We start from the raw sequence: 27281 nt of genomic DNA, 5'->3' as shown, positions 1-27281 counted from the left end.
AACGTCTGCTTCTTGTATTTAAATGAATTTTCACTAAAAACATTAGAAATTGCTGTCTTTCATAAAATCAGTCTTGTGATTTGCATAGGGTTTTGGTTTTTGAAAACAAAAATCTGGTTAAATGTGCCAATCTAGCTCCATATATTTTACTGAACAACTGTAAAGGACAATTATTACATTGTACACTGTACAATGGATTATATTTTGCACACAGTATTTTTCATATTTGAGCAGTAGTTTTATATTTATTGTATAAATCAACTGATTATTAAAATCATTTTGCTATCAGAAAAACATTTATGCTTGCTTTTTTTTAAATAGACTAATGCTTTCCCTCTTTCCAAGAGAAGAAATTTAAAAAACTGAGCTACTTAACTAAATGTAGCTGGAATTAAGAGTATCATCTTTCATAACCTTACTGATACAGCTCTGTCTTAAAAGTCTTTAGTTAACCTAATGAACACATATCAAACAAATGCAGTAATGCCAAAATATCATCTTCATGACACTCTGAAAGAAATATGAAGTTTATGGAAAATACCCACATAATCACTGGTGTCTAAATTTAGTAATATGAACTGTCCCATGTAAGAGTTAGGAGGAAGATAGGAGAAAGTAAGAGACGAAGATGATTAGGGGAGTGGAACATCTCCCTTATGAGGAAAGACTGAGGGAGCTGGGTCTCTATAGTTTGGAGAAGAGGAGACTGAGGGGTGACCTTATAAGTGTCTATAAATATATAAAGGGGGAGTGTCACGAGGACGGAGCCAGGCTCTACTCAGTGGCAAACAGTGATAGGACAAGGGGTAATGGGTACAAACTGGAACACAAGAGGTTCCACTTAAACTTGAGAAGAAACTTCTTCTCAGTGAGGGTGACGGAACACTGGAACAGGCTGCCCAGGGAGGTTGTGGAGTCTCCTTCCCTGGAGACATTCAAAACCCGCCTGGACACATTCCTGTGTAACATTATCTAGGTGTTCCTGCTCCGGCAGGGGGATTGGACTAGATCATCTTTCGAGGTCCCTTCCAATCTCTAACATACTGTGATACTGTGATACCCTTCAGTTCTTATTATTTAGGTGCCCTGAATAATATGTCAGTTGCATACCCAATGCATGCTGAGTGGCACGCAGGAAACCAGGACTTCTTTACAGAAAAGGTAAGCTGTAATTTTATGCAGAGGGATTCCTCAACCAAGAAGTATTTAACAACACCCAAAAAACCCAAAAAGATAAAAAACAAAAATCAGAAATTAAACTTCTAAATGTCAAGCACCTAAAGCATATAAATCAATAACCTCACAAAAGCAGTAGTAAGCTGGTATGTTTTAAAGGATACAATAATAATAATACTCAAGACCAACTTAGGAAAAAAACTTCATGGTCACAGAGAAAACAATGAACAGATTAAGAGTTCAATTGTTTCCATTTATGTTGTGAAGCTGGATAAAACTAAGTGATCAGAATTCCCAGCGAATCTCCAAACAGGACTTTGAAATTACATTAATACAATCTATTAAATTAATATTACTCCATTTTGAGATTACTATACTCTTACACAACATAAAGGAAATAAAAACAAAGTTTACCAAAATCAGCTGAGTAACTAAGCCTTCAACATCTACTAAACAACATACTAAATAAGAAATAAAAAGAAGTCATGAGATGTGCATCAGTGGTTAAATGAATCCAGGAGGGATAAAAAAAATTAGAAGGAAAGAGGTAGGCTTAACGTAAGAAGGGATAGGGACATCAACCAAACTTACTTCCTGTTCATGAGATGTCTGATTAATGAATGCATGCTTTGTGAAATTCATCTCTTTAACGTCTATCTTCCTAACAACATCATATACTTTTCTGACCTTGAACACCTGACTTCTTGGAGTTTTATTTCCATTGTAGCCCATGTCATTTCCATTACTGGGAGAGGATGGGCCAATGCGAAAGACATGGCAAAATATCCTCACGATCCTTAAGAGACTCTTCATTTGAGCTTCATAATTACTTGACAAGCTGGGGGAAAAAACGGAATATTTAAGTTTTTTTTCCTTGATGACACAATTTAGTATGTTAAGGAGTAAGTAATCTAATGGTAGGGTCTGACACGTACGCTGAAAAAAAAACCCTAATGAATTTTAATTTTAATTTCCTGCACCAGCCCCAAAAATCAAATATAAGCACTATAAGTGTCCTAACATACACTCAAAATTTCAACTAGAAGTGAAATAAGAACAGCAAATTCCAGATCTTGCAAAACACTTATTTTGGTTTTATGTACACGTACACTTCTTATGAACCATTGGTAAGAAATTCAACTTAGTACAGTAAGGATTTCAACATGTGAAACAAATTGGGATATCCAGATTAAAATGTTTCTCAGTTCAGAAAAGACAGCATCCAGTAGGCACACTGACTAATCAGATATGCTGCCACAGCCCATCCTCAACATTCTTCTAAATACTCATTAAAGACCTCAATCAGACAAGGAATCAGGATGATAATGATGACGCTATTTCTACCTAGGAGAAACGTCATCTAAAACATACTACACAATAGCACCACTGTGCTATTTTATTTATCAAAAAAATATAGGAAAAGTTTTATATTAACTGAACTGGCCAACACTGAACTGCGCACCAATACAGTGTAGAATACAAGATACTCATGACTTCATGCACAAGCAGAACATTCTCCACCAAATTCAACTTTGTTTTCTTTCCTTAAATCCCAAGTAATAAGAATTCTTTTATCTTGAACACAATACAAAAAATGCAAGAAATTTAAACTTTTTCCACTGAACTTTACACATTTTATGCGAGTACATATTCAATTATATCCTTAAACTACTTGCAACTTAGAAGCATGTTTTCTAACTGTAAGATCAGTACAGACCAGAAAACTGACATCTTAGAGCATGCTGTAAACCTCTGATGCAAATAAAGATGTTAATTCACAAATCTGAAACAGCTAGTTGTAACAGTACCTTCACCATGATGTCACTCTCCCTATGGCATGGGTAAAAGCAAAAGACCTATCTGTTTTCAGCACTACATCTGAATGACTGACAGAGAGGTATTAATTTCATAACGCCACATACGAAGAATTTTACCAAACTGATAAACAAAGTACAACTTTCTTGTCACAACCTAGACTTTAACCAGAGAAGTTTTCAGTAAATAGAGATAAGAAAGAAACACAGAGATGCACTGTTAAGTTTCTAACCAGTAAAGAAAATCCCCTGACTAGCAGGCTGTAATTACATTGCCAGAATCTCTAGTCAGAGCCACAAATTAGCACTTCTATATAAGCAAAAATTTTAAGAAGAAAAAAAAAAAACAAAACCCAAAACCAAAAAACAACCAACCAACCAAAACCCATTGATTGAAGTTTAGCATCCCTCAACAGCAGTGTTTTCTTGGAGAAGTTTCAGGTTTAAATCTGCAGGAAGAGGACCTAACTATTTTAAGAATACCTTAAAGCACTTTATAGTTTACTGAAGCTTTTATTAGCATGTTTGTAAACATTCCCCTAGGCCCAATTGGCACCAGCAAGACCAAATTAGGTCACACTATAATTATTCCTTGGAAAGAGGAAATGTGCGATGGAGGCAACGCCAACTGGACAGGCTTCTTGCTGGTACTCAAAGCAGAAGTCCCCAAGCAGAAGCAAAGTGGCACTCCTGGCTACCTGATATAGAGGCGTTACAAAAAACAACTTCAGACACTTTTGAACTAAACAACAAACAAACCAAACAACAATGGGCTGTGGGTTAATACCCAGGAAAATAGCAGTGATGATACTAAGTTCAGCCATGCAAGAGCATCATTATTGGAGGTTTTCATGTACAAAGTGCATTTTACATACTATATGTTGGAAGGAGGACAGAGAGGAAAGAGGCCCAAGCTTAGAGGGTCTATAATTCACCAAGTACTACCATCATCCTCATTATGTTAATAACAAAGCAGCTGAGAAATGCTTAGCTGAAGTAGAAACTGAAGCCTCTGACACAGAACAGAACTGGAGAGAACAGTTTTTGTGAAACTATGTTTTGTAATAGAAAAAGAAAATAATTCCATTTCCCTTGTGACATATTACAAAGTACCCAACAGAACTGGGAACTGGGCCAATAAGAATCCACAGGACACCCTAAATACAAGCACTTCTGGAAATGCCTGCTCATCAATGCAGAGCAAAGCTTCCAATTTGTCCTCAGCCTCTGCTACAACCAATATGCCGCAGTACAGGAGTACATACTGGCTCAAATTCAGAGACAGTACAGGCACATAGATACTGTTTCTACAGCCATACTGAGGGAGCACTGCTCAGTACAGAAGAGTAATAACAGTAATAAATCAAATTTAAACACAGTCAGTTTATCTCTGAAGATAATGAAATAGAAACTAATACTGCCTCATAAGATCTAATCCAGCTACCATGATTTCTGATAATGTCACCATATAAAGCAAGTTTCAAACCCTTTTTTGCAGAATGGTTTTACATTTTATCACAGCTTATTAGTGAGAGATCTATGGGCTCTAATGAAGTCTGGAGACAAAAGGAATGTGTTACAAGTTAAGCTGATTACACATTATAGCCCAGGAACAGCTAAAGCTCTTCAAAAAGTTACCTTTGCAGCAACAAAATGCCATTTATATGTCTATGCACTTTAACACCAACTATTTGAGGGGTTTAAGCTTTTTATACTCATTCGCTGAGGCAAACACTCATCAGAACAAGACTGTGATTAATGGTGTCATGAATTCCCTAGCATTGCCTAGGAGTTCTGACCTGCTACCTACAAACTCCATCCAAATTTAACATGACTGATGTCAAAGGAAAAAAAGGCACCTAGAACTAAGAATATATTATTTAATCTCCATCTAGACGACGGGCTCCTCACACTCCAGCCCCAGTTGAAAAGAAGCATTCAAAATCTTATTCTTCTACAAGCTATGCTGACAGACCTCACTGGTTACAGAACAGTCTTCAATTCTTAAATCTCTCTTCCAAAAAGCCATCCAGAACATGTCAGTAAGGAAATTCCACTCATGCTTTTAGGCTCTTTACCTCTCTCAACAAAAATTTTCTTGGCTTTTAGTAAAGCATAAAGGTTAGAGCAGATTCTGCTAGGTTTTGAAAACAGTAAAATGTTACTGGTGTTCCAACAGATTACCTAACTCCCTCAAACAGATACCATAAAAACTAGGAAAGCATATTAGGAAAACATGCTTGCTTATGTGTTTCCCCAGGTAACTGCTGCTTGCATTGCTGAGAGCACAGAGGCATGTAAATTTTTGTCTCAGATATATTAGTAGCTATGTGTCCTGGGTTCAGCAGTAGCAGTCATTTTTCTCCTTCTTGGTAGCTGGTGCAGTGCAGTGTTTTGACTTTTGGCTCAGGAACAGAGCTGGTAACAATGACGTTTTGGTTTGGCCAAGGACTTTGTGAGCCTCATGCTCTGCCAGGGAGGAGGGGAAGCCAGAAGGAAGCAGAGACAGGACACCTGACCCAAGCTAGCCAAAGAGGTATTCCATACCACAGCACCTCATGCCCAGGATGTAACTGGGAGTTGGCCGGAAGGGCTGGTAGACTGCGGGGTTGGAGGAGGTATCGGTCGGTGCTTGGTCAGGGTTGGGGCGGGTGAGTTATCGGTCGGCTGGTGATGAGGTGTTGTTTTCTCTTCCCTTGTTATTTCCTTTATCATTATTATCATTGGTGGTAGCAGTAGTGATTTGTGTTATACCTTAGTTACTAAACTGTTCTTATCTCAACCCGCAGGAGTTGCATTCTTTTCAATTCTCCTCTCCGTTCCTCCGGGAGTAGGGGGAGGGCAAGAAGGGGGGGAAGTGAGTGAACAAGCTGTCTGACTGAGTTTAAACCACAACACCATGGAAGGCAATCAGAACCAGCAAGACTCTTCTCACACATGGTAAGAAATCATGCAGAAAAGTTAAGATATGGAAGAGAAGAAACTGGCAGTTGGCTAAAAAGCTTCCCTTCCCAGAGCTGCTATAGCCAAACTAAAAAAAAATGCACTTCTCTGCAACTCAGGCTTCTTGGCCAGCAGCCATACAAGGACACCAACTTCCTTTCCTCAAGACAATGATCTGAACAGGCACTGTCATTAAGAATCAGATTTCAGTTCTGGCTACTCCAGCATGTGCCAGGCATGAGATAGTTCAGATTATTAAAACTACTAAGTGGCATTAACTGCCAGGTAACTTATCAGTTTACTTATGATTCTCTCACACTTACCTAAGCAGTTTGTGACCATTTGTTGTAGCAACTTCAGCAAGACTTGTTAGGATTTTAAGATACTGGCTTTCACTCTGCTGAGACAAGTGTTCCAGAACTTGCCGCAACTGATGCATTAAAACAAAAGAAAATGCATATTGTCATGGAGTGTCAGATCAACATTTAATACAGAACATTATCACCCAAGCATTAACAGCTAGCAATATTATTGTATATCTATATTGTCCAACATCTAATCTAACCTCAGTTAACACTTTATTATAATTCACATAGATTACTGAAGAAGTGTACCTTCTAGTACGAAGGTATGGTACTACAAGATATACCATATTATAACTGAATGCTTAGCCACGTATTAATAAATTGCAAGAACAATTTCTTTTCATCTTTCAACTTCTTATAGTCAAAAGCATATATTTTAGGTTTATAATTCGTCATTTACCTGTCTCCCCAGTTCACTCCTTGGTTAGTTTATGACAATGTAAATGAACCTTGGATCCTAGAGTCTGTTCTCACTACCTTCATTGCTCAAGTTACTGAACGTCCTTCCTTAGATAAGAAATCGTACCCTGATAACCAATAATTGTTATGATGACTCTCTTCTCAAATTCGTCCCTTTTCTTGATAATATCATCACTTGGCTCCCAAAGACTAAATGCTGCAATTGCCCAGACACTACCCTGTCTTCAAATCCCCTTTGTTCTATACTTAGATCCAGCCTAGACTTTTTTGCAGATAAACCAAACCTTCAGCAGCACCACTCTTCATGCATTCCTACTGTATCCTCATTTACTCCCTTCTCGCTCACTTTCAGAAAGTTCAGTAATCCTTCTCAACTTCTCCTGTAGTAAGGTGGTATGAAAAGGCATCTCGTAAAGGTCATTTACACCAACACTCTGCCTCAAGGCATAAGCACTTGTATCTTCAATCCAAACTGGTCTGCCCAATCTGCCTGCCTGGTTTTCAGATACCTTCTACTCTGGAATCTCTGCAGCTTCACTAACTGATTTTTTCTAATACTTTACTTCCTTGACTGTGTGAGAGTTCTCCCCAAGGTTCAAGTGAATCTCTAGCTACAAACAGCTGAGGCAGTATCTTTCTCCCTGCAGTCTGTCAGTAATTTTCCAGTTTGTCACGAACATTTAAGTTCATGTGAGTTCTGACTTCCAACATGCAACCAGTCTCTCCATGTCATCACTTTCAAGAATATGAACTGGTCATTATCCAAGGCTTTGGGCAGAACAGCTCAGACTTGGCCATAGAAAACCACACTTAAAATGTTTTCATTTTGGAAATGAAGCATAACAGTGCCACATATTATCTAATACCCTATGCATATCCTCTCATTCAGATCTTTTTGCACACTGAGACAAGGGGGCACAAAAATCACAAAATGGAATATAGAAACCTTTAGAATTAGTTTTAAGTAATGTTAAGTTTGATGGCTTTGTAACAGTAGCAATGGAAAATTACTGAAGTGCATGATACATAGAGGAAAAAAAATAGAGTACAGCTAGAGAACATACCGAGAATTCTCACAAGATAAATTGTTATAGTTGTGACATAGTTTAAGAAAAACAGTCTAGAAGAACAGGACACAGGGATAAGGAGTATCTGAGAACAGCACGTGTCCAGGATGGGCTGCAGTTAAACTAGCTGATAAGTAGGAGGATAGGAGGATTATTATGTCTCTGGTGCTAACGAACCAATTAAACTGGCATGAGCACCTACTGCGCGTGCTTCAAAGGCTGCCAGACGTGATGAAGATTGTTGGAAGAAGTAAACGACCCTCAGAGACCACTACCACAATTCTGTACGCATGCGGGGCACTTTCTGGAAAATTATGTAATCCATACGTAGCCTCATGAATACGTATGTATGCCCAGTGGCTATAAAAGGACAGCTTGTGTGGCAATGGGGAGACACACGTTAGGAGGAGCTATCCCCCGTGTCTCCCGGCGCCACAATAAAGAATAGCTGCTTGTCAGCTTGAAAACTTTTTGGCAAGTTTGTTCCTGGAGTTTTCTCCGAATCAACACACCTCCTCCATTACTCAGACATTCATTTTCCTCATCTACTGTCTCTTCACTTATATTATATATGACAATACGCTTTGCCATTTCCCTTCATGTAGAAAGTATTTTTTGTTCCATGGCTTTAGTTCTTTAACTTCCTTTTACTTGAAATCACCTACACTATTCCACATGCTTCTAACATACACTTTGAGAATTCTCACCTCTGACATTTTACTTTGTAAAACTCAGACCTGTCTCAGAAATTTCAAGACTGTTTCTATATGGATTTATAAATGCTCAGGTTTGCAGTGGAAGTAATAGGATTAAAGAAAAAAATAAAAACATCAAAAATCTAGCAAACCAAGCTCAGTGAAGTGGCAGCCAATACCTTACTAAATCTATACTTGCTTTTTCAATTTACAGTCTGCAAAATTGTTTGCAGTTATTTTCAAGCAAACAATATATTAAAACCCCACAGCTATCTAGATTTGGAAGGGGGAAAATAAGCATCCCATACTTCTTACCCTCTATGTGAATCAAGAAACAAAAAAACCTTTTCCTTGCTTTTCCTTTGCTTTAGATTGCACTACCCCACAATAATAAAAGAAACAATGTCTAGAAGAACCAATGAAAAAGGAACAGAATAGATTCATCTACAGCAATAATAACCAAACGAAATTGCGGCTGCAATCTTTCACATTGTTATTGCACAAAGCAACTTCATACAGATGAGTGCTCACATTCCAAATGTTTCCGTTAATTCTAAACGATTCAAGCCTTGAGACATATCCTAGAATGGATATCTGCAGATACACACTAAATAAAAGAAAACAGACCCTATTACATAAAGTAATTGTATATATAGAATGGTCTACCAGCACCTTAGTACAAACAAGGTACAGGCTATTTGCAACAAATCTGCTTTTTCATTTCTTACGCTGTCTAGATCACTTTGCCAAATATACAAAGTCAGAACACTAAGTTAAAATAGATCCCACATTTAACCCCAAATTCTTGGGGTTATACTATATACTATAGGGAGACTGTATATTTTCCATGGAAGAAAAGAAAACCACATTATGATCAACTATTGTGGCCCTTACTGGTCAATTTACAATAGAATCATAGAATAGTTAGGGTTGGAAAGGACCTTAAGATCATCTAGTTCCAACCCCCCTGCCGTGGGCAGGGACACCTCACACTAAACCATGTCACCCAAGGCTCTATCCAACCTGGGCTTGAACACTGCCAGGGATGGAGCATTCACAACTTCCTTGGGCAACCCATTCCAGTGCCTCACCACCCTCACAGTAAAGAACTTCCTCCTTATATCCAATCTAAACTTCCCCTGTTGAAGTTTTAAACTGTTACCCCTTGTCCTATCACTACAGTCCCTAGTGAAGAGTCCCTCCCCAGCATCCCTAGAGGCTCCTCTGTAGATACTGGAAGGCTGCCAAGAGGTCTCCACGCAGCCTTCTCTTCTCCAGGCTAAACAGACCCAACTTTCTCAGCCTGTCTTCTTACGGGAGGTGCTCCAGTCCCCTGATCATCCTCATGGCCTTTCTCTGGACTTGTTCCAACAGTTCCATGTCCTTTTTATGTTGAGGACACCAGAACTGCACACAATACTCCAGGTGATGTCTCACAAGAGCAGAGTAGAGGGGCAGGATCACCTCCTTCAACCTGCTGGTCATGCTCCTCTTGATGCAGCCCAGGATACGGTTGGCTTTCTGGGCTGCAAGTGCACACTGAAGCTGGCTCATGTTAAGTTTCTCATTGACCAACACCCCCAAGTCCTTCTATTCTGCAGGGCTGCTCTGAATCTCTTCTCTGCCCAACCTGTAGCTGTGCCTGGGATTGCTCTGACCCAGGTGTAGGACCTTGCACTTGGCATGGTTAAACTTCATAAGGTTGTCATCAGCCCACCTCACAAGCGTGTCAAGGTCCCTCTGGATGGCATTCCTTCCCTCCAGCGTAACAACCAAACCACACAGCTTGGTGTCATCAGCAAATTTGCTGAGGGCACACTCAATCCCACTGTCCATGTCAGCGACGGAGATGTTGAACTTCTGGTAGTGTATTCTAACCAGGACACTAATATTAAGCCATCAGATCTCCACCACACAGATATACAAAACTATATACACATAATCCTGTGTTACCATGTTTTCCCGTAGATCTTCATTCTGCGTCATTTGAATTATTGTCTGGAAAAGTCGAGGATGGTATTGTATTAAGACTTCACAAGTCTCTCCATAACCACCCTAAAAAAGCAACAAAAACCATTTTAATTAAAAGAAACATCAGAATTGGGGCTTATACTATTATAGGCATTAACACTTACTAAGAATTACCTTTTTTTTTTAATACTGAATTGAGTAATCCAATCCTAACATAAATAAAGTGAAATCTAATAATGTATCAAAATTAGATACAACAAAACTTTTGAGAGATGGCAGAATCAAATTCTTTCAGTATATCAGGTCATATGTATCTGCTCCCCTTCTGTTTGCTTTTGGGGGTTTGTTTGTTTTTTTAATGCTTTCCCACACAGAAAGCCAAAGTTACACTTGAACAATGCTTCACCTAACAATTTACCAGCGCTTAAAAACAGTGCAATATTTAGCTTCTCTTCTCACTGCTGATGGACGACACACATCTACCTGATTACACCCAGAATCTAATCCTTCAAAACAAATACTTTCCTAAAGGTCCATAAGGCACAAATCTGACTTGTTAAAGGAAAAAATAGGATAAACTCATGAAAGGATTATTTAACTTTAAAATCAATACACAAGTATGATTCCACTTGTGCCTCAGATCAACAGCTCAGACTTAACTTCATAAGCTTTTGAGAAAAATGTCTTTTAGAAATAACAGGACTTGAATTTGTGTTTTATTTGTATCAACTCTTATTTAGCACAACTGCATTTTTAGGCAGGCACCTACAACCTGAATACACAACAAATTCCACACTGAAAAGACAATCTTGTAGTGGATTAAATGCTGCAAATACAGAAGCTCCTTCTTTTTGCATGACAGATTATATCTCACTACAGTGATAACAGAGTCATTAAAAAGATTCATTTAATTGCTAATGGTGCCAAGAAATCAGGTATTAAAATTAAAACCACTCAGAATCCACAAGAATTCATGAAAGTCAGTTTTTCAAAATCAAAGTAATACCAAAGTAATACCACCAAAGTTATCAAGAATTTCAGTCTTTCATCTAGAAAGATGTATCTACACTGAAAAGCAAACTGGTAAGTAAAGGAGAGGGAAAAAAAATAAAAAAGAGGTAAAAAGAAAGAAAATATTTTGCTTGCTCACACAGGAAGATCATCATTACAAAACAGCAAACAGCAGGGGTCACTACTTACACCTAGAAATGTTAACAGAATTTTTATGCATAAAGCCATGTCCTAGGGACTGTAAAACCGCAGACTGAAGCACACATTCAAGGCATTAATAATAAAAAACAAGGATTCCCAAACTTTCTAGTCAACTGGAGTTCTGCAAACTCTTCACTTCTCATAAACTTCTATCTTGCAAAGTCTTTAAAGATGTTAAAAACTTTTGCAAAGGCTGCAAATTGGGAACCTGCCTGTAGGATCACTTTAACTGCAAAAAGTTATTTTTGCATTTCTCTTTCACCAGTGGAGAACCATCTTTCATAGGCCTTAAAAATAAAAAAGGTAACTGATTGAGTGACACTGTAGTAAGTGACAAAAGTTCACAGAAAGAGTGCTGCTAACTCAATACCTGTACACAGAGATCCAGTGGAGTAACACCATTTTTGTCTGGTAAATATTTGGCTCCTCTCATCAAAAGAATTTGTGCAGTGTCTCTCTGACCATGGCTGTTCAAAAGAAGAGAAGAGTTAACACAGCACTTATGCTCTACTATACATGATAATCTGAGTATTGCATCTAAAACAAAACCCATATAAGCCAGGAGAAAACATACTTATGGTATGAAACTAAACAGAAACATAGGATGCCACTTACATTTTTCTACTACCTTTCAAAGCCACTGCAGAAGCAACAGTGCAACATCAGGGGCTTTACAATCAGACTTTGAGCATCAATACCCTTTCTCCAGACATCAGCCACTGCTAACACATCCTGCTCTCCCTGTCATCAGGGACCTATAACCTTTCTTCCAAGCTGGCAGCACCACCAGCTGGCACTTCTGACAAGGAGACCTTGACCTCTGCTACGCATTTTGTTCATTCCACACTGCCAACTGTTGATTTGTAAAAGAACATCACTGCTGTACTTGCAACACATACTCTTCTAATGAAAAGCCTTCAAGACAAGGCAAGTTGCTTAATTCTTTTAAAACAGATTCCAGTGCCAGTCCCTAAAGCAAGCACCCAGGCATTCAATTAGCTAGCAGCTATTTATTTGCCAATTCCCTTCTTCTCAACTGCCAAGAGTCAGCATACACTAGCTCCAGATACGAAGGCTCCCACAATATAACTCTTGGCAGGCCACCAGGTCAATCCATTTCTCCTTTATAGTAACATTTAATCATAGGTGAACTATTTAAACTGTAACCAAAGCACAGGGATTACAAAACTGTAGATGTTCTACCAAATAGCAAAAATGCTCCAATTAAAACAAAAGTTAATTTATCATATGTTATTAGTTTTGACATAAAATTAAACTGTGAAGAAAACTGATAAACACAACAATATAATTTGAATTCAATACTGTAACTTTAAATCATATATGCACATTTCCTGTGCACTGTAATACCATACTCTACATTAAAGAATAGTGAAACTTGCCCCACAAAAGGCTGCATTTTCAGTGTACCCAGTAAAATCTAAGTTAGTGTATCTCTTTTTCCCAAAATAAGTTTAGCAGTTATTAATTATGACTCATGCAAGAACACACACAGCTGCGTTTAACATGTCTGTTAGGAAAAGGTATATAAGCCTGCAGTACTAAGTATTTAGATGAGACACCAAACTACATTCAAACATGAGGCAAGATTAAGTACTAGTCAGCTTTTATGTCTCCTAAATGTCATGCTTTCTAATCATTCTCATTGCAGAAAGGAAGGGGGAGAAAGGGGATCCATTTCACTTTTAGCACAATATTCAAAAGTAAAGAATATATAACCTGCAAGCAAAATAGAGTGGAGTTGCCCCCGACACATTCGGCCTGTTTATATCTGCACCACTGTCTAGCAAACACTGCACCGTCTAGAACAGAAAAAAATATCAGTATTAGAAAAAAGCAACAGAAAAGTCTATTGATTTGCAACTGTTTCTTGACATGTATGTCTAATTACACTGAAGGATTTAATTTTCCATAATGAATCTCAAAACCAAAATTCCTAAATACTGTACTGAAAATCATGGCTGTCAGAGCTCATAAAGCTTTTTTTGAGCTTCCCATTTTTTGTAACTATGCCTTTTACTGATTTTTCACTAATCCCAAAGACCCCTGGAACTACATGCTATTTAAAAAAGAAAACTGACATTTTTTAGAGAAGTTCACATTAGTGACAGCTATAAATAGCCTTATCACAAGATGAAGTTTTAAACACACATTAGAACAGATGAAATAAGTAAGCAAATTCCAAAATATCGAGCAGACTCTCAAACAAATTTTGCTGTATTCCAGTCACACAAAGTAGAAAAGTCTGTAGTTAGCAATTTCTCAGAATTTGGTGTTCCAAAGTTGAGCTCTGACAATGACAACAGAAAGGATCCGAGTATAAAGATTTATTTTTTTTTTTAATTATTATTTGAACTGTAAATAGTCCTGGAGACAATCTGTGTAACTCTACATGCTGTAATGCAGTTCAAGTAAAGTATCCAGACTTGTACTCTGAGAGTAGTCAGCTCCAATGCAAGGCCAGGCCTAAAAATTATTCACACAGATCAATAAAGAGGAGTCCATGAGAACTTGTTTACTTCAAATATTAGATATTTAACTAACCTAACTCTGCAGTCAGTTTTTATTCACAGTAAATTAGGATCACTTCAGATTTCAAAAGCACATGATTGCTGGTATAATTATAAATCAAATACATTCTAAAAAGTAAGGAAGAACATTTTTAAATGTTTAGCACTACATCAAAACCTGCTATCAACAAAGCAATAACAGTACTACAGAATGGCTGAATAGTCACTTAAGCTCTCATGAACACTGAGATCAATCATCTCCACAAGAATAAATTAGTTGTTCCTATTCAAGTGTATGCAGTCAATACTAAGACAAACAATAGAGTTTTTCACACTTCCAACCATTATAATGTGCATGACTAGCCTGAAGTTTATAAAGAAGATACACACAGCAACATCGAAGCATTACCCAATTCTTCACAAAGCCATTGTGTTAATAAAATTAAAAAACTTACTGTCTTGTGTCCATTTTGACAAGCTACATGAAGGGCTGTCTGTCCCATTGCATCTTCAACATCTACATTACTGACATGCTGAACAAGATCATGAAGCAGTTCTGTTCGTCCATTGACAGCCAACCAATGAATCTAAGTACAAAATGATTATACATATGCTTTCTTTAGCAATGATAGAAATATTTCATATATATTATTTTAAACCTGACTATTACTGTTGATGTTTTAAAAGAGAAGCTTCGAACAACACTATCATATGCTGAGGTACACTGATCACAGCTTTTGATGCTTAAGGGCACTTGCCACACAGCAGTTTTGTATATTTACATGTAAGGTGGCAGAAGCTTAAGAAATGAGAATCTTCAAATTCTTCATTCATTTTAAGAGCACCATTAAAATGAGCAGCACTTACTGCAGTCAAGCCTTCATTATTACAAATGTTGACATCTGCACTGTATTCCAGCAGCTTGCTCATACATTTCTTCTGGCTATAAGCAAAAGAATACATTAAAACACATGCAGGAAAAATCATTTACAAAGACCAAGTATCACAGAGCTCCACTCACTCTAATTCATCATTGTACAAACTATAGCAGGTTGTTCTACTTTATAAGTATGGTACTGAGCATGTGAAAAAGTGATCATGAGTAGCACCACAGACTCATGCAGTACAAGTGTAGTATATGACAGCACAGGGTTAAAAACATAGCTGAATGTTTTTGTGGAAAGCATAGAAGCACTTCACCACCACTCTAACAGCTTCAGCTCAGCATGAACTACACTTTCAGGGTAAGAAGCTGGAGCTCAGCTAATAGAAATACATGAAGTTCATCATCATCTGTACACTTTAGTGAATACACTTACAGAACACCACTAAATCATTAAATAATTAGACGCTCACTGTATCTATATAAATCTTTGGCAAGAATGATAGCTGCCTTAGTGAAAGTAGAGGTGTTTTTCCTACTTCATGTTTAATTTGGTCTTTTAGTGCTCCCCAATGCTCCCAGTCCTTTACCCTTAAGAGTTTATTCTTACTTTTCCTTTTTATTTGGTACCTCTCACACTTTCTCATACCTCCTTTCCACCTGTCTCCTGTGTGTATTGCGGCATTTCATCGTGTACCACTTGGCTGCTTCTCTCTCCCGTCTCCCACATACCTAAAAACCACTAAACACTACCACCTCATTTGAAGTACCAGTCATGATACAATTCAGTTACTGTAACACATACCTGCTCTAAAAACAAAAAGACAAAATTACTATTATCAGGTGTGTGTTTACACATACTGCAATTCAAGAAGTAAGGCCTTAAGAGATCTCAAAAAGGTGCTTGCTCACCATTTTTGGGTGAGGTTTTTTTTCCCCTATCTCCTAATATTGTGCATGCAAGCTTAGTATTCTTTTGCTTGTAGTAAAAATTTCCTTGAAAACACTACCTGAGAAAACTCTGAAATCCCTGCATCTTCCAAATCCTCCAAATCCTCTTTGAAATCTTTTCTTACTTAGCTAACTGGAAGGTGAATACGTCTCTTGTTCAATCACTGTTGTAATAAACATTAAGCTCCTACTTAACAGAAAACACTAAACGACTGGCACTAAAATTGGCATTTCAAATATAACTTCCTATTCAGAATAAAAATATTTTCTGAATATGCAAGGTAACTTCCATGTACCCCGTAAGTGCACCATCCAATTTTTTTATTTTTTTTATTTGCTCCATCCCTGGCAGTATTCAAGGCCAGGTTGGACAGAGCCTTGGGTGGCATGGTTTAGTGGGAGGTGTCCCTGCCCATGACAGGTGGGTTGGATCTAGATGATCTTAAGGTCCTTTCCAACCCGAACTATTCTATGATTTTCAAAGGTGAAAACCAAAGTATTTTATTTCAACTATGCAAAAATTTTACAGAACATGTCAGTTCAAGTGCATTGTGCACAAAACCTTTGAGAGTTTTAAAAACTTCCTTACCCATTCCTTGCTGCTAAATGGAGAGGTGTGCATCCTGAAATGTCTTGATAGTTTGGATTTGCTCCTTTTTTTAATAATAGAACAAGGCACTCGACTGATCCACAGCTAAGAACAAAATAAGGAAGGGAAAAAAACTGTAACAAGGATATTTACAAACCAAATTTATATTGAAGACAACACCAATACTACATACAGATTACATTCAAGAGAAAAATCTTACACAAAATGGTTTTACACCCTCATCATTCAAGTTACACAAAGCTAAAGACACTTAAATGCAGTGAGAACTGAGTGGTCATAACATGCACTACTGAACAGATACTAGCCTTTTATGTGATTTTGGTGACTTTAAAACTCAACAGCGAATCTTTAAGACTGCCAGTTGTTTAAAATATAAGCTGTTAAAAATGTTTTGATTACTATGTCCTCTCACCTCCCTATTTTTAATCTATTCACAGGACTGAACTTTCCATTTAATAACAATCCCAGCATAATTCTTTATGTTACACTTGACTGTCCAGAAGTTATATTTAAACCTTAAGAATCAGAAATCCTCAAACTCATACAAATATCTTTGCTATTTGTTTTGAACCTGTAACTCCATTTTTCTTTTCAAAATATAGAATAATCAATACCACCAAGAACACCGAAACTGCATTGTATGTTTATCTTGCTCCTGAATTTTTCAAGAGGAAGAGCAGAATCAGAGGATAAATATACATTATTTTCATATCTATCATGACCATCTTATCCATTGTTACTAATCTCCCCAATGACGAAACTGCTAACCAACCATCCAAAGAAACCGAAGACTGGCTGTACAGTAAGTTGCAAAAACAGCATTTCTGTGATCTCTTAGTGACCCAACAACTAGCCAAGATAAGAGAGAATCCAGAAACTAGTAACACAATTTCTTGCGGTTTATGATCAATGAAAACAGCTTTTCAAAGATAATTCTAAGATGTATGCTAAAAATTTGCTTGCATTTTTTTTTTCGTTGAGTACTTTCTCAAGTAAATTTTACATAAGTAGCATGTAATTCTGTGATGGAATACCTGGGAAATATATTTCTAGAACAGTCTGCTTAGAAAGCTGGAACTCCTACCTACATTATGCCCAAGCACCTGCTATTTATATGCAATGCCACTACTATTATTTTTACTATTTTTCAAGATATTCAAAAGGGGACATATATATAGAACATTCACTCATTAGTTTAAAGTTTAGTTTCCTAAAAGGCTATTTCAAAAACTATATGGTTCATTTCTATTAAGGTAATATTAATCTGGCTGTTTCTTGGCAATAAAGATTTATCCTCACTGAATAGATATATAAATAATGAATAATCTAGGTCATGGAGTTGAAATTAGCACTTAAACCTTTCACCCAGGATATAAAAAATTATTAGAAATTAGTTATATTCCCTTCAGGTATGGTCATATGAAGTACTTTGTAACAGATGCTTCCCAGCGAACATCCAAGTACTTCTCAGTGGTTTAGAATACTTCAAAAACAAGCATCACCTGCAGACAACATTTCTCTAAATCTACAAAATCAAGAATAATCCAGCTACACAGGGTATACATAACAGCTACATTTTTTCACAAACTGAGAATTTCACAGAAAGGAAAAAAGTATCCACCTAGACTTCCTTCACTAGAATTTAGAAAGCCATTTGCTATTATGCGTAAAAACTATCCCCTCAATGAGGCAGGCATATTGCTAAAAGAACAAACAAAATAAAAAAAAGTGTAAAAACAAAGTGTCAACTGATACTAGAGTTTCCCAGCTTACATTGGTGCCTTAGATTTGTGGTATTACTTTCATTGTTAACTTCTGGACTGGACTCAAGTAAGTCTTACTTTGCTGCAATATGAAGCAAACTTCTCTTCACACGTCCAAATGCGTAATTCACATCAAATTTTGAATTTGACAGTAGCTCTGAGACAGACCTTTAAACAAAAAAATAATTTTAAATAAAGTATCTCACATTATACAAGCAAAGTATATACTGTACACAAGTACTCTATTTCTTTCTTGATCACTATTTCTTTTCTATCCAACTAACAACATCCAACAGCTTGCAAGTGTTTACATATTAACAGTACTTTTACTCTTTCACTTCTTACTTGTACATAAAACATGAACTGTAACACTGGGCAACTGTCAAATGTAAACCAGTTAGAATTAGACCAGATGGCCAAATCACTTCATTACAAGCACGGAGAACAAGCATATCAATAGCTTTGGTTTGAAAAAAAATATAAATTCCCATTTTCCTCCTTAATCTCTACCCATATACCCTAACCAGATACCCAGCAGCTTTCCCAAACATAGGCAGAGTTCAGAGGGAAGACTGGTACATGAAATCATCATAACAAAGTAGAAGGACACATAATATGCCAACAGGATAATAAATTTAAATAGGACCCTTCAAGCCTTAAGTAATTAATAAAGATAAAATATTAGCTAAGATAAAATACTTCAAAACAAGCAAAACTGCAAGTGAACTGGTGATTTCAACCTCTAGTAACAAGCTGATCACATAACTTAAAACCCTTGCACACAATCTCAACAAAATATTATTTAGCAGAACAAACATTTATCCTGATCAGATAAACACTTTACAGTTTCAGTATGATCTGCTTGCCTACAAAACCCATCAGAAGGTAGCACCGCTTAGCTGGCACTGTACAACCCCCAGTTCCCAATCACTCTAAGGATCACTGGGTAAAGGAAAACAGCTGGTCATCTGAGGAATTTCTGAAGAACCAATCTCACTGTACAACTCTTTCCATGTCTTTCCAAGATGCCTAATGAGACTAAAAGTTTCTAAGTCATCAGTAAATGCACACACAGATCTACACCCCAGTTCCACAAAAAAAAAAAAAACAAGTATTTGTTCTTATCCTAGGACAAATTACTCTACGTGCATCAACAGAACAAGTCTATGGCATAAAACTAAACAGGTTTCAAGTAAGAACATGCTGGAATGCATACAGTCAGTGTCTAACTTCAGCTACAGAAGATCTCAGCAGAACTATTCAGCAGAACTCCTGAGAGCGCTCCAGCAGCTACAACTCTTGCAAACATGCTGGTTTTTCAGACCTTAAAAAGGGAAAAAAAAAACAAAAAGGATAAAAAGAAACATAAGGAAGTTCTCACCTGTGCTGGTCAGCCATAACCATCGGCATTAGTGTATAGACAGCAGTTTCATTGTCTGTGAAGAAATTAAATTATTCCATTATATATATATATATATATATGTGTGTGAAATAATCTAGCAACAGTTAGTTACCTTTTAAAGTGTCCATTGTTCAACAGATTATTATTTCTGCACAGGTTATACATAACTAAAGCTTCATTATAGAGAAAAAGCCACCATACTTAGAGGACGTAATTAATAGGACTAATACATGAAGTTTCAATGCGGTGGGTTTTTCCTTTACAAAGTAGTAATTACAGAATTTGCAATGGAGCATCAATTTTTCTAAACTGACAGTTCTGTTAAGTCAACACATTTAAGAAATGTGCATTAACAAAAAAAAAAAGTAAATAGCTTATTTTAAGAAGGAAACTTCCAAGGTGACTTCCATAGTCCGGGATACAGACAAGTCTGTAAAAATTATTTCTTTAAACTAAGTTGTTCCATAACCATTTGGTTTTGTCTCTAAGCAGGAATAGCTGAATGCAATAAATTTCAATTTAATTTCTGCTCAGTTTCATTTTCCACATTTGAAGGCAACACAAAAAAGGCCACAACACAAAGATGCAAGTCAATGGTGGGAACAGAATGACATTCAGCTATACAGTCCATGCCAGGACTTCTGCTGCACACACCAGCACACTGTATGGGTATGACATGCCTGTTTAGCCACTTACAGACTTTCTGGAGTAAAACATTATTTTTAAAGGACAAATTTAGAGCAGAGATTTAGATTATATATCAGGAAAAAATTCTTCCCTGTGAGGGTGGTGAGGCACTGGCACAGGTTGTCCAGAGAACCTGTGGCTGCCCCATCCCCAGCAGTGTTCAAGGCCAGGCTGGACAGGGCTTTGAGCAACCTGGTCTAGTAAAAAGTTGTCTGTGCCTGTGGCAGGGTGCTGGAACTAGATCTTTAAGGTCCCCTCCAACGCAAACCATTCTAGGATTCTATGAATTCAACAAAACTTTGAAGTCTTTAATGTAGAATAATCATTAATAATACTGAGGTACATTAATTATTATTGATGTGTAATGATTATAATTTCCAGCTTGAAGCAAACTACCCATTGTTGGGAGCACAATCTCCACAGACTTTTCATGTAGATGCCAGCTTATGACAGGAGGGACTATACTTTCCGAGAACCCAGGTATAGAGCTCCAGGATATGGAAATATAGGACTGTTCTTATAAAACTTTTACTTTGAACTTCTTTTTCATTATCTTAATTGATCAAAATGTTCCAAATTATCCAAAAAGTTACAAAGCCATCAGAACAGGAAGAATTAAACCAGATCCAAACAAGTGTAACTTCTCATATATTTTATGTACATGCTTCTACACATTCAGTACTTCCACTAGATAGGCAAACTGACATTTACCAAATTAATTCTTCAGCCTTATCAACTGGAGTCAGAGAAAAGCTTCTCATGCTGCAGTTATGCTATTTGTTATTATACTTCAACAGTATTCCAAGATTAGTGCTGCTACCCACTACGTGAAGCAGTCTACAGACAGATTAAAATTGATTCTTTCTTTTGTAAGCTATTATCTTTGAACAATGGAAAGAAATGTCATATTCAAAATCAAATAATAATTATGTTATTTATTAAAAAATTGAATAGCTTTAATACTGCTTACAGTAAACACATGATGGAAGAGACACAAATCTCTCAAAACACCAAATCACATTTCCAAGCTGTAGAAAGTCATTCTAACCACCCCCAAGTTCAAGAGTTTGAACTGTCTGTAGATTGTTCCTTATGGCAGAGCTCTGTGAGCATTAGATAACTCCAGCCCTAGCATGTACCACTAGAATTTTTGCTGGGGTCTGAGAAGGGGGGAGGCAGGGTGGAAGAGAATACACACACAAAGAGGGAGAGTCCTGGAAATAAAATTAAATAGATGCTACATAAAGATATCTACTCTGAAAATGACTGGATCACTTTTTAAAATGTATTCATGATTAGCTCCCAGTGTATCTAAACGAAAAAAAAAACAACACGTCTTGTTTGGGCTCTGTTCCACAGATCTCTTGACAGGAAGATAAAGCTCTCAACTGAAACAAAAACCAGAACTTGAGAATACTAGCTAAAGCTTAGACATCCTTTGAATTTCCACAATCATGCCCTATTAAAGAGGCAGAAGAAAAAGAAAGAAAAAAAAAGAAAAGCTTTAAATACACCAGCACACTTAACCGAAAGGCTTCATACTAATCCCAATTAAATTTAACTGTATTGCAGGTGTAACAATTTAGAAAAAGACAATAGTAAAATACGACTGTAACTGGGCCATTAAAGGTGTTTATGGTACAGTTACAAAACTAAGCTTTCTGCTGTTCTATTAACAGAATCTACACTGTGGAGCATGTGCTGATTTTCCCAGAATTTTTCAGTACAGAAATAAAAGGAAGTGGAACTAAGGAGCTTTTGTGCCTATTTTGGTAACTGTTATCGCTATTCATAATAAACACCTATTAACTTAAAGTACATGACATCAGTGAAAGCAAAGATATTATATGCCTCATGCACTTATAGAACATATTTATTATCTAACTTGCTTGCATGTCAAGTTATGAATATCTAAAGACAAAAAAACAAAGCATGCAAAATGCAGAGTCAGAACCAAACAGCCTAAAACCTACTGCTTTGGGCTGCAAGACCTAGCTTTTCAGGCACTTAACAGTAGAATCCAGAAACACTTATTTCCTAAGAGATTCTGGTTTGAATTTGGCAGAGATTACAAGCTTAGAGAAGTGTCAGCACCATCCATATAGTATCTTAATGGCTACAGCACATGCATAGGAAATTAAATACCTGGATTTAGTGCCTTCTTCAGCATAAGAAGTTCAAACATACATCTCCATTTCCTAAGAGAGTACTATGACTCTCAGTTTAAGGACAGAGAGGTAAACTATGTATCTTTCAAATTAAAGCTGTTTATGTACCAGGGGAGAGGGGGCAGAAATCATATTTCAAGAGGCCCGACACAGCACACAAGAAGTCACCAAACCACATGCCATATGAGACTAGTGGTGGTATTTTCTAAGCTGATCCTGTCAGTACATGTTTGGAGCAAAACACTACAACCAAACCTGCTTCTCAAGTACAATCTAGGCAGGCCTGAATAAACCTAGAGAACACCAAGGTCAAGAAAGAAGACATGTAATGAGCTATGATGGACCATTATACACCTAACCAAAGTTAGATGGCCATTGAATGGGTTTTCTTGGAATGTGATTTGAGACTTCATTGCCTGAAAGTCCATTTATCTCCTTATTTCAGTACAGCTCTGACTTGTTTCATGTAATTCTTAGAGAATATATAGGATTGACGTGCCTTCTGCACCACAGTGCAAGAGAGGTACTTGTTTGAAAGTCATGGGGCTTGCACTAGCATTGACATGACTACCTCTGAAATGTAAGATGCCCAAGGTAAGAAGAAAATAGCTGAACTCAATTTCAGAATGAATTTGCCTATTCTAGTACTGGCATAAATTTAAAGCAGCTCCAACTGGCATAAATTGTGCTACGCATTATTCATACCACCATCATTATTTAGTTAAACTGGTGCTACTACATTATTTCTCTAAGCCTGAGCTCACACTGGCAGTATTACATCAGTTTTCACTGTTGTCATTCCAAGGCTTGCTTGCAAGCAGCAGCAAAATCCAACTTAAACTTGTCTGTCAATTTTGTGAAATTTATAAGCAACTGCACTGGCAGATACTGAAACTGCTGGTGGGTGACAATAAGGAAAAGGTGTAGCAGCTCAGCGCAGGGGGAAGAATATATGCAGCAACCAGGAAGTCTAAACAGGGAAGACACAGAGAAAACAGAATGTTACTTGCTTTCTTCCACCACCGGAGATGAAACCTGGCAGAGAGACAGCCAAACACCAGTCTGTAAAAATAAACCCTGAAGAAAGTACAATGACAGCACATGACTCACAGGAACAGAAACTTTTGCATATCCAAAAGCTTTTAGAGGTAGTCCTCCCAAAAGCTGGATCTGGCTGGAACACTAAACTACTTGCTGTAAAAGCCTGAAACTATATTTTAACATCTATCCGGGTACGGGATGGCTAGCACCCATGTGAAGTAGTTTAGAGGCAGAAAAATTAGCCTGTGACCAGTGACTTACAACACTATTTCATACAAAATTCAGTGCTATTAGCAAAAACAAACTAACAACCAAGGATTTGTCATCACTAGGGATGACACAGACGAAGCACCTAAGGGAGAATTCAAAGCCGGACAAAAAGAGGGTCCAGCACCCCGGACCACCCTCGCACCCAGGCCCAGGGGCAGCAGCCGCGGGCAGGGGCACGCAGCGCCCTGTGTGCCGGGTACCTCCGTCCTTCGGCGGCGAGACACCGGGGGATAAAAAGAAGATGTGGAAACCGCTGCTGTTGTTGTTATCACCGTTATAAACTAAAGCAAGCCCCTCGGAGGCAGAGGGAGGGAGGGAGGGAGGGAGGAGGGAGCCGGTTTCCATCGTCCCAGGCCGCCTCGCCGGACGAGGACATGCAACGGCCCCCGACTCAGCTCACCCCCGCCCCGCCACACGCAGCCGGGCCAGACCGGGGAGCAGAGGCCGCAACGGTGCCGGGACAGACAGCGAGGGCAGACAGCCCGCAGCCCCTCTCCTACCATCCGGCAGCTCCACGGTGCGGGCGCGGCGCAGGGACCTCGTCAGCCGGTTTAGCTGCTCCATGGCTCTCTCCATCCTCGGAGCGCCCAGCCCGGAGCCGCTGCCTCTCCCTCAGCCCATCGCACTGGTGGCGGAGGCAGCGCGGAGGCCGCCCAAGCCACCGCCAGCCCCCTGACCGTCTGCGCATGCTCAGGTGCTGCGCGCATGCGCGGATACGGGAGCGTGAAAATCTATTTCCTGCGGGACGAAAAGCCAGAAAATTGTGGAATATGGGAGCTTAAACGTTTGGTTGTTACAGGAGGGAAAGGCTTTTCATCTCTTAAACTGGGGGGTTACTCAAAGTAATAAAGGGGAGGCTCTTAGCGAGGACGAAAAATGTGAATGACTTTACTAGCACTTTCAAAGTAACCACAGGAAAAGGAAGGTACAGGAATTGTAACCAAAAACATAGAAATGAAAGCAGCACTTAATAATAGTAATCATAAATAGAGTAAGACATGAGAAGCAAAGAACGAATCTTCATAAATTATTTGTCAAGTCTGTGTTTCAATCGACACTCCAAACTGCAAGAAGGCACATGAAGTACTTGAATACAAGGATAAATTTTTACACTGAGAATAGACTAAGGTACTCTCAAGTCAGCTGCAAATACTCAGTGGAGTAGAAGGCTTTTCTTTTTTTCAACCAGAAAGCCCAGATTGAGTTTATCACGTTTCTTCTAGCAGATAATGGAAAAAGCAATAGTATATAAATGACGTATCACCATGTTATGGATTTGAAATCCCTCCTGTGTCACAGTCCACAGGTCCAAAACATTGTTTTCTTATTCTTCTAGTCCTGCTGGCCACACTATTTCTGCTACAAGCCAAGATAGCACAATAGTTCATGTTGCACCAAGGAATGAACTAAAAATCTGTATGATATTTTTGTGGGGTACTGCAGATAGACAGGAATCTGACATGTTTCCGTTTGCCTTGATTCCCCTCCCTAGCAGTGAACTCCCAATTGCAATTTGAGTTCCTGGAAGCTGCTCTGCCAGCATAGATTTTCTTCTCCACTGCATTGCAGTGTCAGGAGTCAGCATGTCTTCAGAGTGTGGCTTGGAGCCATTTTTCCCAACAGCCATGTGCTCCCTGTGGGCTGAGCTGGCTTCTGGACACGCCAGTAGGCTGGGGTTGGAAGCTACCTGCATCTTCTGTTCAGAAAATTGTCTGTGCTGAAAGCGAGACTATGTAACAGAGGACCTTTGCAGAATTATAGTAAAGATTGACTTAATTCACAGAGAACTACTCAGCTACCTTCCTCTTTCCTGTGTTGCTATCAAAGAACATAAGAACAAGTCCATGCTATGTTCCCTCTGCTCTTGAGAGGACTGCTCTTACTGCTGAGTATATCCCCTTAGGGACTGAGGGAATTCAGATAGAGACCCCTGCATAATCCCAGTGAAAACAATGCTGAAGGATCTATACGTATCTCTATGATTCCCTCTCCTAATGCAGCTGCATGCCTGTCCTATACAGTAATTCATACGACTGTATTTTAGTACATCTAACCATGTAAAATGTTACTGCACTGAGATTTACGGTAACCTTTTCAGGCTGTGTTAGATGTGTACCATTAGATAGATAGGCTTTATACATATATACATGAATCCTTGTTATTCCAGTGCTTTTCAGATTCCAAAATTTATCTTTACCATTGGTATCAATAGTATTGAGGGCAAGAAAATGTAGCATTAAGCTGTTTCACTGTTAACTGTTACCCAAACCAGAGATTTTTTCAATTGTTTCTTTTGCATATGCATGTTAAAAACAGTCAGTGCAACTTCACTATTTTCAAGCATTTAATAGTGCATAATAAGGATTATGTCCCCATTTATTTCTACTGCCAAATGAAATGTGAAATTGGCTGTGTTCAGATTTGAGTTCTGAGCATCATTATTTGCTCTATAGCTGCAAAGTTATACTAACAGATGCTGTAATGATAATAATTTTTATTATTATTCGCACAAAATAAGTTCTGTTATTTCTATGTCTTGTCTAATTTTTGAGGAATATTTTCCTATGTAAAAAGATGATGCTTTTATAATCACTTAATGGTGTTTCTTAAAACCATTTAGTATCTTCTTTTAATGGGCAAACTTAGTTCCCTAGATAATACTGAAAAACATGTTCTAGAAAAGTAAAAATTATGTATACTTTGCCAGGGTTTCTTTTAATTTTTCTATTAAGAGATTTCCTCAAGGGGGGAAATTCAGTCAGAGGATGCTCTGAAACGGAATATTCTGTGGGCAAAGTGCAGTTGGTTTGATTCTGACAACTGACAGGTAAGTAGCAGTGGATCAGGACATCAGAGAAACTCCCCATTAATTTTATTGGGTTTATTTTATCTGCATTGTTCAGCTATTAAATTCTTACCTTCCATTTCTTTCCTGCTTTGCTATATGAACTATAATAAATTCTGGTTTCTTTTTCCGAGACTTGTAACAGTCCTGCAAAAGAGGTTTTAATTTGTTTTAATTCTACTTAGAACCTAACATAAGGTTAAAAATGTTATTGTCTATTTTTATGTGCAGCATCCATTTCTGTTCTTTGTGGAGCAGTTAGTGCTACTTGACGCCCACCTGCATTTCCTTGAAGCTGAGTTGCTGAAATTTCTCAGCAATAAAGCATCCACACTTAAAGATGTATTTTTTAACTCTTTTGTCTAATATGTCCATGTCCCTTGTCTGAAGGAACTCAATTCTGTTACATTTCTGCTCTATTTCTGCTACATTTCTGTTGTATTAATTTCTCAAAAAGAAGTTTCACTGTG

The 27281-nt window shown here is 37.9% G+C and overlaps 1 protein-coding gene across 6 annotated transcripts in view; it reads right to left on the bottom strand.

Moving 5' to 3' along the window:
• Nucleotides 1-24651, bottom strand: part of HACE1 (HECT domain and ankyrin repeat containing E3 ubiquitin protein ligase 1) — a 54800-nt gene extending 30149 nt beyond the window's left edge. For 3 of the 6 annotated variants that reach the window (XM_061460210.1, XM_061460213.1, XM_061460214.1), the window contains exons 1-11: nt 24467-24651; nt 19780-19834; nt 18477-18566; nt 16615-16719; nt 15059-15134; nt 14647-14778; nt 13401-13483; nt 12034-12130; nt 10434-10535; nt 6257-6363; nt 1768-2014 (exon numbers count right to left, since the gene is read on the bottom strand). In XM_061460210.1, coding sequence (XP_061316194.1) covers nt 1768-2014; nt 6257-6363; nt 10434-10535; nt 12034-12130; nt 13401-13483; nt 14647-14778; nt 15059-15134; nt 16615-16719; nt 18477-18566; nt 19780-19834; nt 24467-24542 — 1170 coding nt within the window. In that variant the 5' untranslated portion in view covers nt 24543-24651. Of the gene's footprint in view, nt 1-1767; nt 2015-6256; nt 6364-10433; nt 10536-12033; nt 12131-13400; nt 13484-14646; nt 14779-15058; nt 15135-16614; nt 16720-18408; nt 18567-19779; nt 19835-24466 lie in introns of those variants that run through there. The other 3 variants (XM_061460212.1, XM_061460211.1, XM_061460215.1) reach the window with 3 other exon arrangements.
• Between the last annotated feature and the right edge of the window lie 2630 nt (nt 24652-27281).

Source organism: Pezoporus flaviventris, unplaced genomic scaffold (genome assembly GCF_033815535.1).
Source record: "Pezoporus flaviventris isolate CSIRO_AGI_PZ_B2104156 unplaced genomic scaffold, CSIRO_AGI_Pfla_v1 ptg000031l, whole genome shotgun sequence".
NCBI lineage: Eukaryota > Metazoa > Chordata > Aves > Psittaciformes > Psittacidae > Pezoporus > Pezoporus flaviventris.
Note: the sequence above shows the minus strand (reverse complement) of the source record. Positions and strands in the feature narration are given on the sequence as shown.